This window comes from Rhineura floridana, chromosome 10 (genome assembly GCF_030035675.1).
Source record: "Rhineura floridana isolate rRhiFlo1 chromosome 10, rRhiFlo1.hap2, whole genome shotgun sequence".
Classification (NCBI taxonomy): Eukaryota; Metazoa; Chordata; class Lepidosauria; order Squamata; family Rhineuridae; genus Rhineura; species Rhineura floridana.
Genome location: NC_084489.1, coordinates 79,870,666 through 79,887,410, shown reverse-complemented (window position 1 = coordinate 79,887,410; position 16,745 = coordinate 79,870,666). Strand labels below are relative to the sequence as shown.

Here is a 16,745-nt window from a genome sequence, read left to right as displayed (position 1 = left end):
ACTTTGTGATAGTTGTTGATAATTAATAAAGGTAAAGCCCGACTGTGGATTTGGCTTTTTTTTTATGTGCCAGCATACCTTCCTTTGCTTTTAATATTAATATTTAATCTTTTAATATCACATTTTGTGAGCCCGAGTCCACTTTGTCAGATTTATGTAGTGGCGCCCAAAGTCCGCGCGATTCAGAAGACAGCGACGCCAACTTCGGATATCCGTACTTCCCTCCAACGAGACGGGCTCTGCCTCACGTACTTTTATGCCACAGTATCACAGAGCTCCGCTACACACTGTCTAGGATTGCAGCCTAAAGCGCACTCTTTAGTTTCTGCTAAAGAGACAAACACGCTCACTCCTTTGAAACAGGAGCATTTGAAATTATTTGGCACTGAAGCGTAGTGTAAAGAGATGAAGAGGATTTATATTTATTTATTACTGTTATTATTCCGGCTAAGTAACGGGGGGAGGGCGAGAGGCGCGATTTTCTCCTCCCTCTATCCCGTGTGTGTGTGTGTGTGTGTGTGTGTATGTAAGAGGGCGAGGCTTTGAAGCCTAAAACGAAAGAGGAACTAAAATGGCGGCGGCTTCTCAGGCCGCGGTGGTGTGTCCTGTGTGGTCACGTGACTGCCGTTCCCCAGGATAGGGAGGAGGAATATTCGCGTATCTGTCGTTCATTTCTGACGGACTTCCATCGCAGACCCGGCAGCTGAGCCTTCAGTTCTATTTTTTTTAGAACGGGGAGGGGGCGTGAACAAACGTCTCCAGCGCGCGTCGCTCCAACACGCTCTGCTTCCTCGCGATTGGATGCTGAGCGGGGTGGGGGAGAGAGAGAGAGAGAGAGGAGTGTGTAGGTGAGTGACCGTCAGCGGGGGCCCATAGCTGGTGGGAGGGGAGGCGAAGCGAGGCCTTTCCCTTCCCTTCTCAAGTCTTCATCTTCCTCCAGCCACCTACCCCTCAGTTTCTACAGCGGCAGGGCTGTATTAACAGCCACCTTTCAGTAATTTATTTATTTATTAATTGTGCTTTTATACCGCCCTTTAGCAATAAGCTCTCAGGGCGGTGTACAACAATAGGACAGGTGTAGGAAATTTTGAGCCTCCGGATGATGCTGAACTACATCTCCCATCATCCTTGGCTGTTGGCCGTGCTTGCTGGGGCTGATGGGAGTTGTAGCAACATTTGAAGGGCCAAAGGTTCCCTGTGCCTAACATACGGGCAGGAATCTGCCCATGTAGAGTTGCTCTGTGGCGCAGAGTGGTTAGCAGCGGTAACGCAGCCGAAGCTCTGCTCACGGCTGGAGTTTGATTCCAACGGAAGGAGGAAGTCGAATCTCCGGTAAAAGGGGTCGAGGTCCACTCAGCCTTCCATCCATCCGTGGTCGGTAAAATGAGTACCCGGCATACGCTGGGGGGTAAAGAAAGACCGGGGAAGGAACTGGCAAAAACCACCCCATATATACGGTCTGCCTTGTAAATGTCGCAAGACGTCACCCTAAGAGTCTGAAACAACTCACACTATTAAGTGCGGGGACACCTTTACCTTTTAGAGCTGCTCCAGAGACTTTATGGGGTCTGGTTTGATCCCTCTGTTCTGTGACCCTGGGAAAGCACTAACTCCCATACTATTCAACTAATTGCTGACTGCATTTATATATTGGCTTTCTGCCAAGACATTCAAGGTGGTGTATTGTTAAAACACTCCCGTATGCAAATGTATCAGTAAACCAGCAAAGTTGTTACAGGTCTTTTCCAGATGACCAGTTTATTGTGGGGAGATAATACAATATTGTGTCAAGTATTTGTTATGCTACACTTTTCAGTGCATTTCCATGCCACAAAAAAAACCCCTCAGATTAATTTTTATGTTTTTGAAGCAGGTTTGTTTCACAAGAGTGCCAAATCTACAAACTGAATTTTCCCGTATGCAATTGAATCTCGCCTACAAAATAGTGACGGTTTGGAAATGTCTACAGCAGGTGTGGGAAACCTCTGCCCCCCCCAGATGTTGCCGAATTACAATTCCCATCAGCCCCAGCAAGCGAGGCCAGTGGCCAGGGATGATTGGAGCTGTACATCAGCAGCATTTCTAGAGAACCAAAGGTTTCCCACACTTTGCCTACGGTATCCCCAACCCAAATCCACCACTGTGGGCCAAACCTTAATTAATTCATTTAAAGAAGTTTATTTCTTGGCCTTTCAGCTTCCAAGGTAGACTTTAAGCAAAGCAAATAGGATAAAGCAATTTAGTACTGAAAAAGGGATCTCAGCTGGATTTATTAAAACAAAATCAAAGAAATAAACAGCAATATGTAAAAGCTTGAGAAAATGAAACTGTTTTCACCCCATGCCTAAAAGATGATAAAGTAGGCTCTGGGCAAATTGCCAGCTTGCCTTCTCTCTCTTTGGTTTTCCTTCGTCTGACCCTTTTAACAGGAATGTGAGTCATAGAAATTATGTAGTTGAAGCTTTCCCTGCGACTTAGCTCCATGTTAGGAAAAGCATCACCTTCAATACCAAGGCCCTGCTAAAAGGCCAAGTGGGAGGAGCAACATAGCAACCTTCTATCACATGTGGATCAAAATCCTGCGCTGTCAGCCAGTCCTTAGCCTGTAGTCTTAGATGACTGAGAGATCATATCCCGTGCCTGTTTGTTTCTGGTGGACTTTAAACAGCCACATGATAAATGAGTCATAGAATCATAGATCACAGAATCATAGAGTTGGAAGGGGCCTATAAGACCATCGAGTCCAACCGCTGCTCAACGCAGGGATCCAAATTAAAGCATACTAATTTACCTTCCTCAACATGAAGATGCAGTAATTGGGGGAGTCTTCACCTGTTGATCTCTGCTGTTTAAAAAACACAAAAGGGAGCTGACACCTACTGCTAAATGTGGGAAGCTGGTTATGGGAGAATGCGTGCGTTAAGCAATCATGCCTCCGTAGGATGTACATCGGTTAGATCAGTAGCTGTGTGTTAAACAAGGTATCCCCGGCAAAATTTTAAAGATATAATTCAGTGTTCCTCCCTTGCTAGTTTCTTATGGAGGCACTATCTCTGACACTTGCTCATAAATTTAGGGTTTCTGACTGGGAAGTAAAAGCTTCACACAATAAAACATTAACAGAAATATTTCCTCATAGACTCCCTTTCCCTTGAAATGTCTATAGTGGTGTGCTAAATGCATATGAACCAAATACTATAAATGAAAGCAAAACTAATGCATCAGTTTTACTGCCTCATCCCAAGTAACAGATGGCAGCATTCTAAGATCTTTGCCAGATCTTTTAGCAGTCATAAATGAGTCTCTTGACTCTTGAAGAGGCTCTGTATATAGATTTTTTTCACACAGTGTTCTCAGTTTTTCTCCTTTCATTTCTTCTGCTCTTTAAGATTTCTTCTGTCTCTCTCCTTCTCTCACACTACCTGGCTTTCCTTTCTCTTTTCCTTATCTGGTCAAACAGAAGTGGCAATGCCAGATACAAAGACTGCATATTTGGCTGAATCCATGGAAGGAATCAAAAGTTAAGCCACTGACCTTCTGCTTATCCATATGGTGACTGAAAGATAAAGTCTATGAAGGAACCAGGAGTTGCTTTTCTCTGGCTTCCTACTTGCATTGAAACTTCAAAAATATCAACATGTTGGAGGGATTTTATTGGCTAGGTCTATAAAATCTGGCAGCAGCTCTGGCTATACTGGGATTGTTGGCAATACTAAAATGTGGAAGGCATGGTGGAGGTGGCAAAGATAAGCAGTGACAGCTGAAAACCTCCAAATTCATTTCCTCTATGGAGTTGTGAATTTTGCGAGAAAAAAGTGGTTTAAAGATGGCAGCCTTTGAAACTTCTGTTTTGCCCTTGTTCATGCCAGCTTTTCATCTGGTTTCCTATGCAGCTTGATGTGCAGACATTTGCAGGTGGTCGTGTTTTCCTTTCTGCTGTCGAAAGCTTCACCTGCTGATGTGTGCAAATCAACCTGCTATTAAAAAGCATGTCATGGCCCTGTCAGAGGACTCCTCAGATGAGGACGACTCGGGAGTAACAGCAGCAGACCCAGGAGCAGCAGACTCAGAAGGAGACACGGAGGAGCCTCCTGAGAATCCAGCTCCTTCTCCCCCTCAGCTGCAGAGCACCCCAGATACAGCAGAGGCCCTGCAGCCAGACACAGACAGTGCACAGGATACTCCCCCCTCACCTGCAGAACGTAGACAGCAGAAGGTCAGGCAGAAGAGAGGCAGGCCTGTCTCCTTAAGGCCCAAACGCTGAGGGCTCACACCTGCTGTCAACCCTGCTCTTTATAAGGCACACCTTGGCTGCAGCTTGTTGCTGACTGCAACGTCAGGCGTGGCTTGTGTGTTCCTAGTTTCCTGGCACCCTCTTTCGGACTGACCCCTTGGCACTTGATCCCAGACCTCTACTGACCTCACTTCCGGACTCCTGACTCGGCAAGTACACTTCGGACAAGCCTGGCTCTTATCAGCTCCCCTCCTCCTAGACCTGGCAGATTTATGACCAGACTGCCGGCTAAGGACTTTGCTTCCCTGCCAACCACCCAGGAATTTCCAGCCCCCCACCGGCACTGCTGACGCAGTGTAGAGCTGACAGAGCAGGCCAAGCGGGCTTTTCTGGTCAGTTGGCGATTCTAATGCCAGTCCCAGTTTAGCTAAAAATTATCTAGGCTTTACACCATCAGCTACATAAAATCCTGCTAAGATTTTAGTTTGACACAATTTGTGAGGTAATGTAACACATTCTTATCCTGGATAAAGATGTGAAGCTATGTTTGAGCCTGCCTCGGTTGACTCGGCACCCATCTCCCTGAATCCAAGTTATAAGCACATACACCAGTTCCCGCAGTGATTGCCAGCATATGATTTTAACCTGTCAATAGCTTCTTACAAAAATTGGTTTACAAGACGAGAACAGCTATACGGAGCAAATAAAAACATCATGATAAATCATTAGCAAACATCTGTTCCAAATTTATTGGCTGCTTCTTACTCGGCATCAGCAAAATGCTTTTATTTTTCGCTTGCTTGTACAGTGCTCTTTACAATGTCCATTTCATTTTTTATTTTTTTATATAAACATGCATTGCTGGCAGCCTGGAATGGATTCTATATGGATACCAGAAATATAGGGATCATAATTTCATATTCTCTAAGTACAAGTCCAACGGTGGTTGAACAGGATTGTACTATTTTGCACCCCTCACATCCCTGAAGCTATGAGAGGTTCTAGAATCAATCCCTTGTAACTAGAATTGTGTGATGAATCTGTATATATTACATAAACATTCTTATTCTGTTCTTCCTTGACAGCGCTTAGGGCACTGTAGGTTGTCATGCCTTCCTTCTATTGAGCAGCGGGGACCAGGCAATGCCACCATGGGCTCCTTTGGGAGGAAGGGCAGGCTATAAATTGAATAAATAAAATGATTCTGCTTGCAGCTTCCAAAGCTATCATCTTGGCAGCCAGCTCCAAAATCTCACAGCTATCTCCTTTTAAAAAAAACTATGGGGCTTGGTATGTCTAGAGTCCCCAGCAGATCTAATTTCAGAGGGAAGGCTACTGTGAATGATGTACAGATTTCCATAGACATACAGACTTGCTCTCAGACCAAGTTTAGGGGAAACCTATTTCTCCATTTGCAGCAGGAGCAACCGTACACGGTGCTGATTGGCTGGGAATTTTTGAGGTCATGTCCCCTACCCCAAAGGACTTTTTCGTCATATAAAGAATCGATTCCATTTTTTAAAATACATACCTACGGTGCTTCAAAAAAAAGACGTTATCAGGCTATCAAAAGCCAACAGTGGTCTCTTTTACTTGCATGTATCGGTATCACATGAATTAAAAACAGCTTTTTAGGAACAGAGGAAGCGGCCTTGTACTGAATCAGAGCCTGGGTCCACCTTGCTCAGTGTTCTCTGTGCTAACCGGCACCGGCTCTCTGGGGTTCCAGGCATGAGTCTCCCCCAGCCCTCTGGTGGTGTCAGGGACTGAACCTGAGACCTTCTGCACGCAGAGCAGATGTTCTGCCAGTGAGGTACAGCCCTTCCCTAACTTGCTACCCCTAAACTAATAGGAATATGAGTTCCTCTTCTCTTCCCCCCTCTACCATCAATTGCCCTGTGTTTTTAATATGTTAATATTCCTTGTTGTGTTTTTAAAACATTTAATTGAACCTTGTTTGTAAGCTACCTTGGGAGGATTTATATCTGAAAGGCGAGATATAAATAATTGTAATAAATGCATAAATGTAGGAAGCTGTGTTATACCAAGTCAGATCATTGGTCTATCTGCCTTAGTATTGTTTACTGTGACTAGTAGCAGCTCTCAAAGGTTTCCGACAAGAATCTTTCTCAGAGCTCCCTGGAGATTGAACATGGATTGAACCATGCAAAGCATGTGGTTTTCCACCAAGCAACAGCACTTGCCTTATTTATCGGTTTCAGCATGAAAAGGCACCATGTGAATAAGCATGTTTCTTTTGGGGTCAGAGAAAGTAAAACGTGCATTTTGATTGAGTCAAGCACAAGATTACAATACCCATTACAGCGGCTAGCATACATAGGAATGGACATTTTCATTTTGTTTTCTATGCAAGGATGGCACAGAACAAATACCTTGCAGCAAAACTGAAAAACTATTTGCGAGAAGACAAAATTCAGCTATGGAAACCTCCGTATACGAAGAGCAACAAAGAGGCTGGTGAGGAGCTAAAGGCAAGTACTCTGTGGCTGCCATTTTGCTGCTGCTGTTATTTCATGCCTATTTAGTGCTTTCATTTCTTAACAAATACATTTTTATTGTCCTAGGATCTCGCACTGCAATACTCAGCAAGGCTAAATTATAATGACAATGAAATAGAGGCCCTTCTGGAAGAAATACGCTCCAAAGCTGTCGAACGAGGAATGGGAAATGAAGCTTATAACACGACAGGAGTTGCGACGCTTGAAGTAGCCTTGCCTACATGGATGGGTAAAGTAAGCAATTGTTTAATGTTATCTACAGAGGCATATATAAAATGTTCAGTAATTCCTATGGATGTGTAATGAATGAAATATTTCATGTGTACAGAACAGGCAAATAAGCTCACTTTAAAAGCTCTTTTGTTTCCTTTTTGTAAAGGGAGGTGGAGCAAAGGGCCATGAGGGGGCACTTTCTTTGTTTGACCTCAAAGGTTCATTGGAGGTGTCTTCACAATTGGAAACGATCAAATATTGCATGATCTTCCAATCCTCCAATACCTGTAGAAGCAATTTACAAATTTGACAGTGGAGTCAGATAGCCCCAAATTAAGTCATTGTTTAGAATAAAAACAACAAGAAGTGTTTGGCAATTACTCAGTTTAATGTGGAAAAAATTCAGTTGTCTTAAGTGTTATGGGGTCTTTGAGATCATTTTTTTGTGCATGTTCCCATTCAGAGTAATTTATAGCACGTTAAACTTTGATTAATCTAAACTGAAAGCAGAAGCTTCCTGTCTCTTCCTTGTGGCCACACCAGCGGAGAGGAGGCTCATGCTCATAAAGCAGTACACCTGAACACAGCCAGTATGTGTAGCTCAGCATGTCCACAAATAATATCCATAACTCTCCATAAGTGATTCCTGTTATTGCAGCAGCTGAAATACATGCTGATGCAATGACAGAAGTCACTGTCATAGGAAGCTACCTTACACGAAGTCAGATTGTTGGTCCTTCTAGTTCAGTACCGTCTATGTGAATGGTAGTGATTCTCCAGGGTTTCATACAGGAATCTTTCTCATCCATCCCTGGAGAAGTCGAGGACTGAACCTAACATTTTGCAAGCAAAGTACGCGTTTTGCCGCTGAGCTAAAGTTGAGGTTAAAAAAGTGAACATCACTTGTTAACTTCTCCAGATTTTGGATATTGGAACTAGCTCTGAGAATTCTGTGTAGAAAAATTCTCTACGTGTACTTAATATAAGCCATATTGATAGAAGGGAAGGAGTGCTCCCATTTCAAGTGTAGGAGAAGACTATCCCTTCCATCTTTCAGCTTGGAGCAGGACGGTATCTTTCATCCTCACATCCTATCCAATTGTAATTATATTACCAGTTCTGCTAACGTCCAGATACTAACAATGGCATTTTGCTCATAGCTTGTTATTCAGTTTCTTCCTATATAAATGCTTACATTACAAATGAATTGATCCTAGACTTCATTCAGGAGTTTGTCATGCAGCTGACATGGGTCCACAAACGGAGGGGCATCTCTGATGCCATGCCTTTGTTAAAAGCTTTGAAGTAAAAACTATCCCTAAAATAGGTAAGCATTGTTAGGATTGCAAGCTGGTAGCCCAATCCTCAGCTGCTGTTGTAGCTTGTGGAACAAAACTACATGTGTAGCAATTGTTAAAGCACTGTCCTACGCTGGAAAATTGGGACAGAGCTGTCCAGCTTTAAGCAGCCCTAAAATACTATAATAAGCTGTAATATGCTGCCGCTGCTGGAAAGTTAAAGCTAATCCAACAGCCTTTGGCGTGGGGTGCAAGGCATCAGAGCTAACACTCTCCCTTCCTCCCTCTTCTCTGGCACCTGGGCTCTTCCGTTTGATCCTATGAATCATTTCCACTGCACAGTGGGACATGGCATTGGGCTCCTAGGTATTCCTCAGATCAGTGCAGCTAAATTTATTTATTTATTTATTAAACTTATATCCTGCCCTTCCTCCCAGTAGGAGCCCAGGGTGGCAACTTGAATTGACTTGAACTCATGCTGCTGCTGCTTGTTACTGGAGTTCGCATATCTTGCTCTTGAGTGGCTCCAATACCAAGACAAATCTTGGGATGAGCAGATTTCTCTATTATTCTATGGATTTTTTTCACCCCACATTTCACTCTACCTTCCTTCTGATTTAACATGATTTTCTAGAATTAATGTCATAACTGAAATGTACAGTACAGTGCAGCTTTTATTTCCTTTTGTTCTAATCTTTTTCCCCCTACCTTGCCAATAAGCATGAGTGATCATGTATGTTGATGAACACAGCACATACAAGCACATCTAGATTCCATTTTGCTCTTGTTTATCAGTGCACACAAGTATTTTTGTAAATTGGTAAGATGGGTGGGGGGGGAGAGATGAGAGTGAATGGAAAGAAGTTAAAGCTGTGTATCTGCAGTGGTCTCTACAAAGTCCAGAAATCAAAATGGAAGAATGGTGGTGTCCTAATCTATCTGCATCAGTCTGCATACAGTACTTGATAATTCAAAACCATCAAATCAAGAACAAAATTTGGATGGGTAGAATGGGTATCCTGAGATGAAACACAGTGTGCCATAACTTGGTATTTATGTCTCTGTACTTGATAGACAAGAAAAAATGCGCTGGAGACGAGATTGGTCATCACAGGCAAGGACCTCAGATCTCAGTGAGTTCTTACCATTTGACTTCTTGAAGTTTCCATCATTTTCCTTTGCTAAATTCTTCTATTCACTAGAAAAGACAATAACGGTGGGAAAAACAGAAGGGAGTAGAAAAAGAGGAAGGCCAAACAAGAGATGGACTGATTCCATAAAGGAAGCCACAGACCTCAACTTACAAGATCTGAACAGGGCTGTTCACGACAGATGCTTTTGGAGGTTGCTATTCATAGGGTCGCCATAAGTCATAATCGACTTGAAAGCACATAACAACAACAAAATTCTTTTATATAGTTCTTATTATAGCATATAATTCAAATGTTAATTTTAATTTTTTTTGTTGCAATCTTGTTTTCACATATGTTTTATAGTGCATTTTATTTATACTCACTTGTATTTTAACCTGTTTTTATTGTTGTACACCGCCCTGAGAGCTTATTGCTAAAGGGCGGTATAAAAGCACAATTAATAAATAAATAATAAATAAATAATATAATCTGGATTTGGCATATTCATATTTGAAATTTAGCATAGTAATGCCTCTTAAACTGAACACAAGAATGGCATGTCATATAGTTTGCAAATATTAATATATCAAAAGTATATCAGAAGTAAGTCTCAGTGAATTCATTGTAGTTTACTCCAAAGTATGCATGCATAGGCTTGTAGGCTTTATGTGATTAATTATGTTTTTAAATTGTTATCACCCGCCCTGGGACCTCGTAATAATAAACAATAATAACAATAATAATTAGGGAAACAAGGAAGGAACTGACTAACCACTTGCTTCTGTACCATTTTTGGTCTGTAGTTCATGTTTTGACAACTACTGTTCAAACAAAGCTTCTATTTGTCCTTATATTCTCTGTACCAAGCTTGTAAAATAGTGAGCTCTTCCTATGTCTTAGTCCTTGTAAGTAAAGATGTGTGAAAAGAAAATCTTTATGTGTAAACATTATTTAGAAAATAAGTTATAAATCCAAAAATATACTGAATACCCTTTAAAACTGAGTAGTGTTTAATATATTTTGCTTTGTTTCATAGAATAGCACAGACATATGGATTTGAAGAAAACTGCATCAAAATAATTATAAATAAGAAGCAGCTTGACCTAGGTATGTCTGTTGTGTTTTCGAATATTAGCTGAAGAGTTGTACAGCTACAGTTAAGCTTCTAATTAAGGCTATACCTTTTTGTTTCTTTAAAATACAGATTTTTAAAACTTTGAATCCCACTTTCCTCCAACTGACCTAGGCACATTAACTCTGTCACCATTTTACAGGAAAGACTCTTGAAGATCAAGGTGTAACACACAATGTCAAGGTTATGGTGCTTGAGCTGAAACTGACCGAAGAAGATACCAGAAAAAAAGTCCGGGAAGAGGAAATGCAACAGGAGGAAGAGGCTGTGAAGAAAAAAGAAATGAATAAAAGGATGCAAAGAACAAAAAAAGGCTTAGAAATACTTGCAGAAAGAGGTAAGGAGCTCTTTGTATAAATCTCACTATTAACAAAACGGATGAAAATTCCATTTAAAGAAGAAGAAATTAATTGGAAAGGTCATTGTCCTGTCCTGCATATAGGGTGATGATTGATATAGTCCTTAAAGGGTATGACAGCTTCTCACCCACAATGTGAGCCCAGGTTTGCTACTTCCACAACAGAAAGACATACCAGCAACACCCATCAGTCTTGTCCCTCCTTCAGAAAGCAATTTGTGTATATTTTGTTCACTTACACCAGGAGTGGGGAACCTTTTTGGCTCAGTGGGCCAAATCTTTATCTCCCTCCACCCCACAGACCAGCTTTGTGAGGTGGGCAGGACTGGCCACTTGTCAGTCATCTGATGTCATAGCGACATTAGGTGATTGGCAGGTGGGTAGCGTTACCCACCTGTCAAGTTGGCTGTTGGCGGGGGGGCGGAGATACTCACCAAGCAGGATTTATTTATTTATTTATTTGTTTTATTTGTTTCATTTATAGACCGCCCATAGCGAGTGGCTCTCTGGGCGGTGTACAAAAAGGTTAAAATACAAAATATCAACAATAAAATCAGACAACAAACAATAAACACAAGCAGCAACTAAAGAAATCAGCTGATGTGTGGGAGGTTCATTCCTACTTTCTGCAGGGTTTGAGTACATGAGAGAGCTCTCTGAGGGAACTTGTGCGTGTACCTGAACCAGTCAGAATTGATCTCCCTCTGATGGGCTGGGGGTTTAATCTTGCTTTCTGAAGAGAAAGCAGCCACATCTCTACCTGCCCTACACCTGATGTCATATATGATGTCAGCTGTGGGCCAGGTGAGCTTGGTTTGGGGAAACTAGATCATAAACATCCGTCGGGACCTTGACTCCAATATTGTAACAGTTGAATCTAATGAGGTGTCCAGAACACAGTCTTGTCCTGTTTTATTGGATGAGTTTCAGTTGGTACAGCTCGAGGATGTGGACAAAGTGCTTGGACAGATACGGGCGACCACTTCCGCTCTGGACCCTTGCCCCTCGTGGCTAATAAAAGCTAGCAGAAATGGAACGGCCGGCTGGGCCAAGGAGGTGATTAATGCCTCGTTACGAGAGGGAGTGGTCCCACCTTGCCTGAAACAGGCGATAGTGAGACCGCTCCTAAAAAAAGCCCTCCTTGGACCCTGATAACGTTAACAACTATAGGCCGGTAGCAAATGTTCCATTTCTGGGCAAGGTTCTAGAGCGCATGGTCGCTCGCCAACTCCAGGCTCTCTTGGATGAAACTGATTATCTGGATCCATTTCAATCGGGCTTTCGGCCGGGGTTTGGTACAGAAACAGCCTTGGTCGCCCTGTATGATGACCTCTGTCGGGAGAAAGACAGAGGGAGTGTAACTCTGTTGGTTCTCCTTGATCTCTCGGCGGCTTTTGATACCATTGACCATGGTATCCTTCTGGGGCGACTCGCGGATTTAGGAGTTGGAGGCACTGCTTGGCGGTGGCTGTGCTCCTATCTTGGGAATCGTCTCCAGAAGGTGATGCTTGGGGAACATTACTCGAGTCCCTGGGTGCTCCAGTATGGGGTCCCGCAGGGCTCAGTTCTGTCCCCCATGCTTTTTAATATCTATATGAAGCCGCTAGGTGAGGTCATCAGGAGTTATGGAGTGCGTTTCCAGCAATATGCTGATGATACGCAGCTCTATTTCTCCTTTTCATCTTCTTCAGGTGAGGCGGTTGCTGTACTGAACCGCTTCCTGGCCGCGATAATGGACTGGATGAGAGCGAACAAACTAAAACTCAATCCTGACAAGACTGAGATGCTGTTAGTTGGAGGGCCCTCTGCTCAGATGGTTGATGTCAGACCTGCCCTAGATGGGGTTACACTCCTCCTAAAGGAACAGGTCCGTAGTTTGGGGATCTTATTAGATCCGCTTCTGTCACTTGAGGCTCAGGTAGCCTCGGTGGCACGAAATGCGTTTTACCAGCTTCGGCTGGTAGCCCAACTACGACCCTATCTGGACAGGGAGAACCTAGCCTCAGTTATTCATGCTCTGGTAACCTCTAGATTGGATTACTGTAATGCTCTCTACGTAGGGTTACCTTTGAAAACGATTCGGAAACTTCAGCTAGTGCAGAATGCTGCGGCCAGAGTTCTTACTGGGACGAAGAAATTCGACCACATAACACCTATTCTGGCCCAACTGCACTGGCTTCCGATATGTTTCCGGGCCAGATTCAAAGTGTTGGTCCTTACCTATAAAGCCCTTAACGGCACTGGACCGCAATATCTGATGGAACGCCTCTCCCGCTATGTTCCTACCCGTTCACTCCGCTCGACGTCTAAGGCCCTTCTCCGGGTCCCAACCCATACAGAGGCCCGGAGAACAGTAACAAGATCTAGGGCCTTTTCGGTGGTGGCCCCCGAATTATGGAATGCCCTCCCAGATGAGATACGCCTGGCGCCTTCCCTGTCATCTTTCCGGCGCCAGGTAAAAACCCACCTCTTCACCCAGGCATTTTAATGTATTTTATGCTTTTAATCTTATTTATTTTATTTCTAGTTTTCTTTTACTTTGTTTATATAATGTCTTATATTGTTTGCGCAATACACACTTGCTTTATTTTAAATATTGTGGTTTTATCATGTTGTACACCGCCCTGGGAGCTGCTAGCTATAGGGCGGTTTAGAAATGCAACTAAATAATAATAAATAATAAACTAGCCTCACAGGCTGAATGGGGAGGACTGGCGGACCAAATCTGGCCTGCAGGCTGGAGGTTCCCCATCCCAGATACATACTCGTCCACACTTTGCTTTAAAATCGTAAACATTTACAAACCAGTTGCAAAAGTGCTGCAGGGATTGGAAATGGAGGAGGAAGTTTGTCAGCTCCCTGCTGCAGGCTCTTCACTGGTTTGTGCTGAACTATGCTGCAAAGTGCAGAATGGAGTTTTCAGAGCCTGGCAGAGGAAAAGGCTCCGAAGGTAGTGATGGTGCTTTCATACTGGCCATGATCTTCTAGAATAGTTAGCTCTGGATTCAGCCCAAGTCGCCAAATAGGCTGGGCTGTGATCAGTACAGAGAAGCACAAGTGTGAGTAAAATACCAGAAGAAATACATTGTTTACTGAACTGAGATAAAGCAGATCTGATCCCACGAAGCGATGTGCCGCATATGCAGAACAAACTCATTTTGGTGGCCAAACCTCTATAGTGAACTATTTGTTTATTTATTATTTGATTTATGTCCCGCCCTTCCTCCCAGTAGGAGCCCAGGGCTTGTCTGTTTGGCACAAACTACAAATTAAGTTTGGGTCACTTAATGCAGTTCTGCTCCATGTTTCTTTGGTTGTGTTCCTAGAATCTAGAATGCTCCTCAGGAGTGCCATGCAACCCATTGCCAACTAGGGAGTCTCTTAGTATGATGGGTTGTGAGGCACCTGGCTCACACATCAAACTAAGCCTGGAACAAGGCCACAACTTTTTTGGGTGAGAATTGTGCATGATCAAGAACTCATTCAGGAACCACAAAATACCTAGTCTTTTTTTAAAGATGCAACATGATAACCAGTTATTTCCTGGGATAGCTGCTTTATCTAACCATCAGTGCAGAAAGTGTTGTATTCAAAAAACAACAGCCCTGTGAAGTAGGTTGCTGTGTTTCTCATTTTACAGATGGAACATTGAGAAACAGTGTCTTGGTCCATATGTTATTGGAGTGTAAAGGAGCCAGAGCTAATCCCATTTTCCCTGTCTGATCTATTTCAGAGGATTCTTTAGATCCTGATAGAACACCTTACCTAGACATAGCAAACCAAACCGGAAGAACCATCAAGATTCCTCCACAAGCCAAAAAAGTAAGTGTCTGCTGGAAAGAAGTTGTTATGGGTCCTTTTCTTTCTTGAAAGAACATGAAAATACAGTTTTTAAATGCAGTTTACATTAAGGTTTAATATTAATGAAATGCTTCTCTTCCCCCTTCCCCCACCTCCAATAGGCTCTTTTGTTAGCCATGGGCTATCATGAAAAGGGCAGAGCACTGCTGAAGAAAAAAGAATATGCCATGGCACTGCCGTTCCTGTTGGATGCAGATAAACACTTCTGGTAAGAATTGTTGCTGTTTTCCCCCTTGATTTCTTAATATAATTCTTTACAGAGCAGTCCTGTAATGCAATTAAGAAAGGGCTGGCAATGCTCTGCAGCTGTATCCAATCCATGCTCAGTTCAGGACAGGAGGGAGGAGCAGGGCAGGAAGAAAAATGTCTGAAAAGCAGCAAAAATTCCAGCCGCCCTACCACTGTCCTTGGCAACACCACCGCTGCCCACCAAGCCCAGGACATAGGAGGGATGATGCCCTCACACCACCCAGCCAGCCACTCTTGGGGTAAGGCCATGGTAACCCCATGATCCATCAACATGCACAGCTCCCAAAACGGTGCCCCAGCACATGAATCCCAGTAGTACAAGCAGCAAGCACGCAGCAGGTCTCTCAGGAAAAGGGTTCAAGACCCCAGCTAGCGCACTCTGCACATGAGCACCCCTGCCTCTGGTCCTGATTAGTCTCCGCTCAGCAACCTGTGGGATCAATCCTCACGCTCTCAGACATCCCCACCGGTTCACCTGACAGCCCATTCCAGCTGGGCAGCATCCCGGCAGGCCTCCCCCAGCCTCTTGTTTATGCCATGCCACTCTGCTGACTGGCTCATAACGGCCTGTCAGCAGCATCCGTCCTGCTTGTGCATCCTGAGGTGCCCACTCAGAGCTCGCATCCAGCTCTTCCTTTCCCCATCCCCTGACCTTTCCTGAAGCCAGCTGAAGTCAGTTTGCAGTAGGAGGAGGGAAAGCAACAGGGGAGAGTCTCCCTCTCTAGGAAGCAGTAGCTGCTGGAGAACATGGTCCCTGAACCTGGAAGCATGGTAGGTGTTTGTATGGGAGCATGAGGGAAGCAGGGGTTTTGCTGTTTGAGTGCTCTGCCAGTGCTCATGCTTCAGCACCCACCTGCCCCAGTGGGGCAGGGAGACTGCCATGACTCTGACCATACCCACCCCTTCGGCCTTGAGGATTGCAGTGGAAACTGCAGTTTACCTGCAGTAAAATGGCGACCGAGAAGGACGCTCAGTTCGGAGCTCTGCTGCGTTTTGCCCTTCAATGACTCACTCTGTGTGCTGCCGCCCCGGTCTGTCGGTGCTGTCTGTCGCTGCTGCCTGCTGTCGCCTGTTGTCGCCGTGTTCGGGTTGGGCTGGACCGGCGTTGCTCCCGCTGCCTCTGCTTGTGCGGCTCCGTCATTTGCGGCCTCGGCCGCCATGGCGCCGCAGTCTCGGATTCTGGCCGCCGCTGCTGCCGCGGCTGGCTGCCACGGCGCAGCGGGCCGGGTCGGGCCATTGCTGAGTGGCCGGGGCTGGGGCGTGGGCGTTGCCGTTGCCGGGACGCCCTGCCTCTGTGCCGCTGCTGCTTGTCTGGGCCGCTGCTGTTGTCGTTGCTGCTTGGGCGGGCGTTCTTGTTTACCTGGCTGCGGGTGCTGTCGCTGTTGTCGTCATCGTGACCGTTGTCATCGTTTGTTGTCATCTGCTGTTTACCTGGGTGTGGACGTTGTCGCCGCTGCTACTGTCATCGCTATTGCTGAGTGTGGATCGGTAGGATTCGACTGTTGCTGTGATTCCCTCTCGGGGTGCGCCATCATCATCATCATCGTTACTACGGCTTCTGGTCATTATCATCATCTCATGTGGGACAGGTTGCTGTTGTTGATGTCGTGAATGTGGGCGTCGCTGCTGCTATTACTTCAGCTCCGGTTGCTGCCATTACTCTGGCCTACTACCATCTTGGCCAAGCTAAATCGCTGCTGTCCCCGCCTGTTTGAATGCTGAGTGTTTAACGCCTGTTGCTATTGTTT

General features: G+C 44.6%; 1 protein-coding gene across 1 annotated transcript in view; it reads left to right on the top strand.

Annotated features, from left to right (window-relative positions):
- The first annotated feature begins 550 nt into the window (after positions 1-550).
- NUB1 (negative regulator of ubiquitin like proteins 1) overlaps positions 551-16,745 on the top strand; it is a 30,765-nt gene continuing 14,570 nt past the window's right edge. The window contains exons 1-8 of the mRNA XM_061587642.1: positions 551-848; positions 6,609-6,726; positions 6,820-6,987; positions 9,339-9,397; positions 10,434-10,504; positions 10,672-10,866; positions 14,621-14,709; positions 14,850-14,956. Of these exons, the coding sequence (XP_061443626.1) occupies positions 802-848; positions 6,609-6,726; positions 6,820-6,987; positions 9,339-9,397; positions 10,434-10,504; positions 10,672-10,866; positions 14,621-14,709; positions 14,850-14,956 (854 nt within the window). The 5' untranslated portion in view covers positions 551-801. The remainder of the gene's footprint in view (positions 849-6,608; positions 6,727-6,819; positions 6,988-9,338; positions 9,398-10,433; positions 10,505-10,671; positions 10,867-14,620; positions 14,710-14,849; positions 14,957-16,745) is intronic.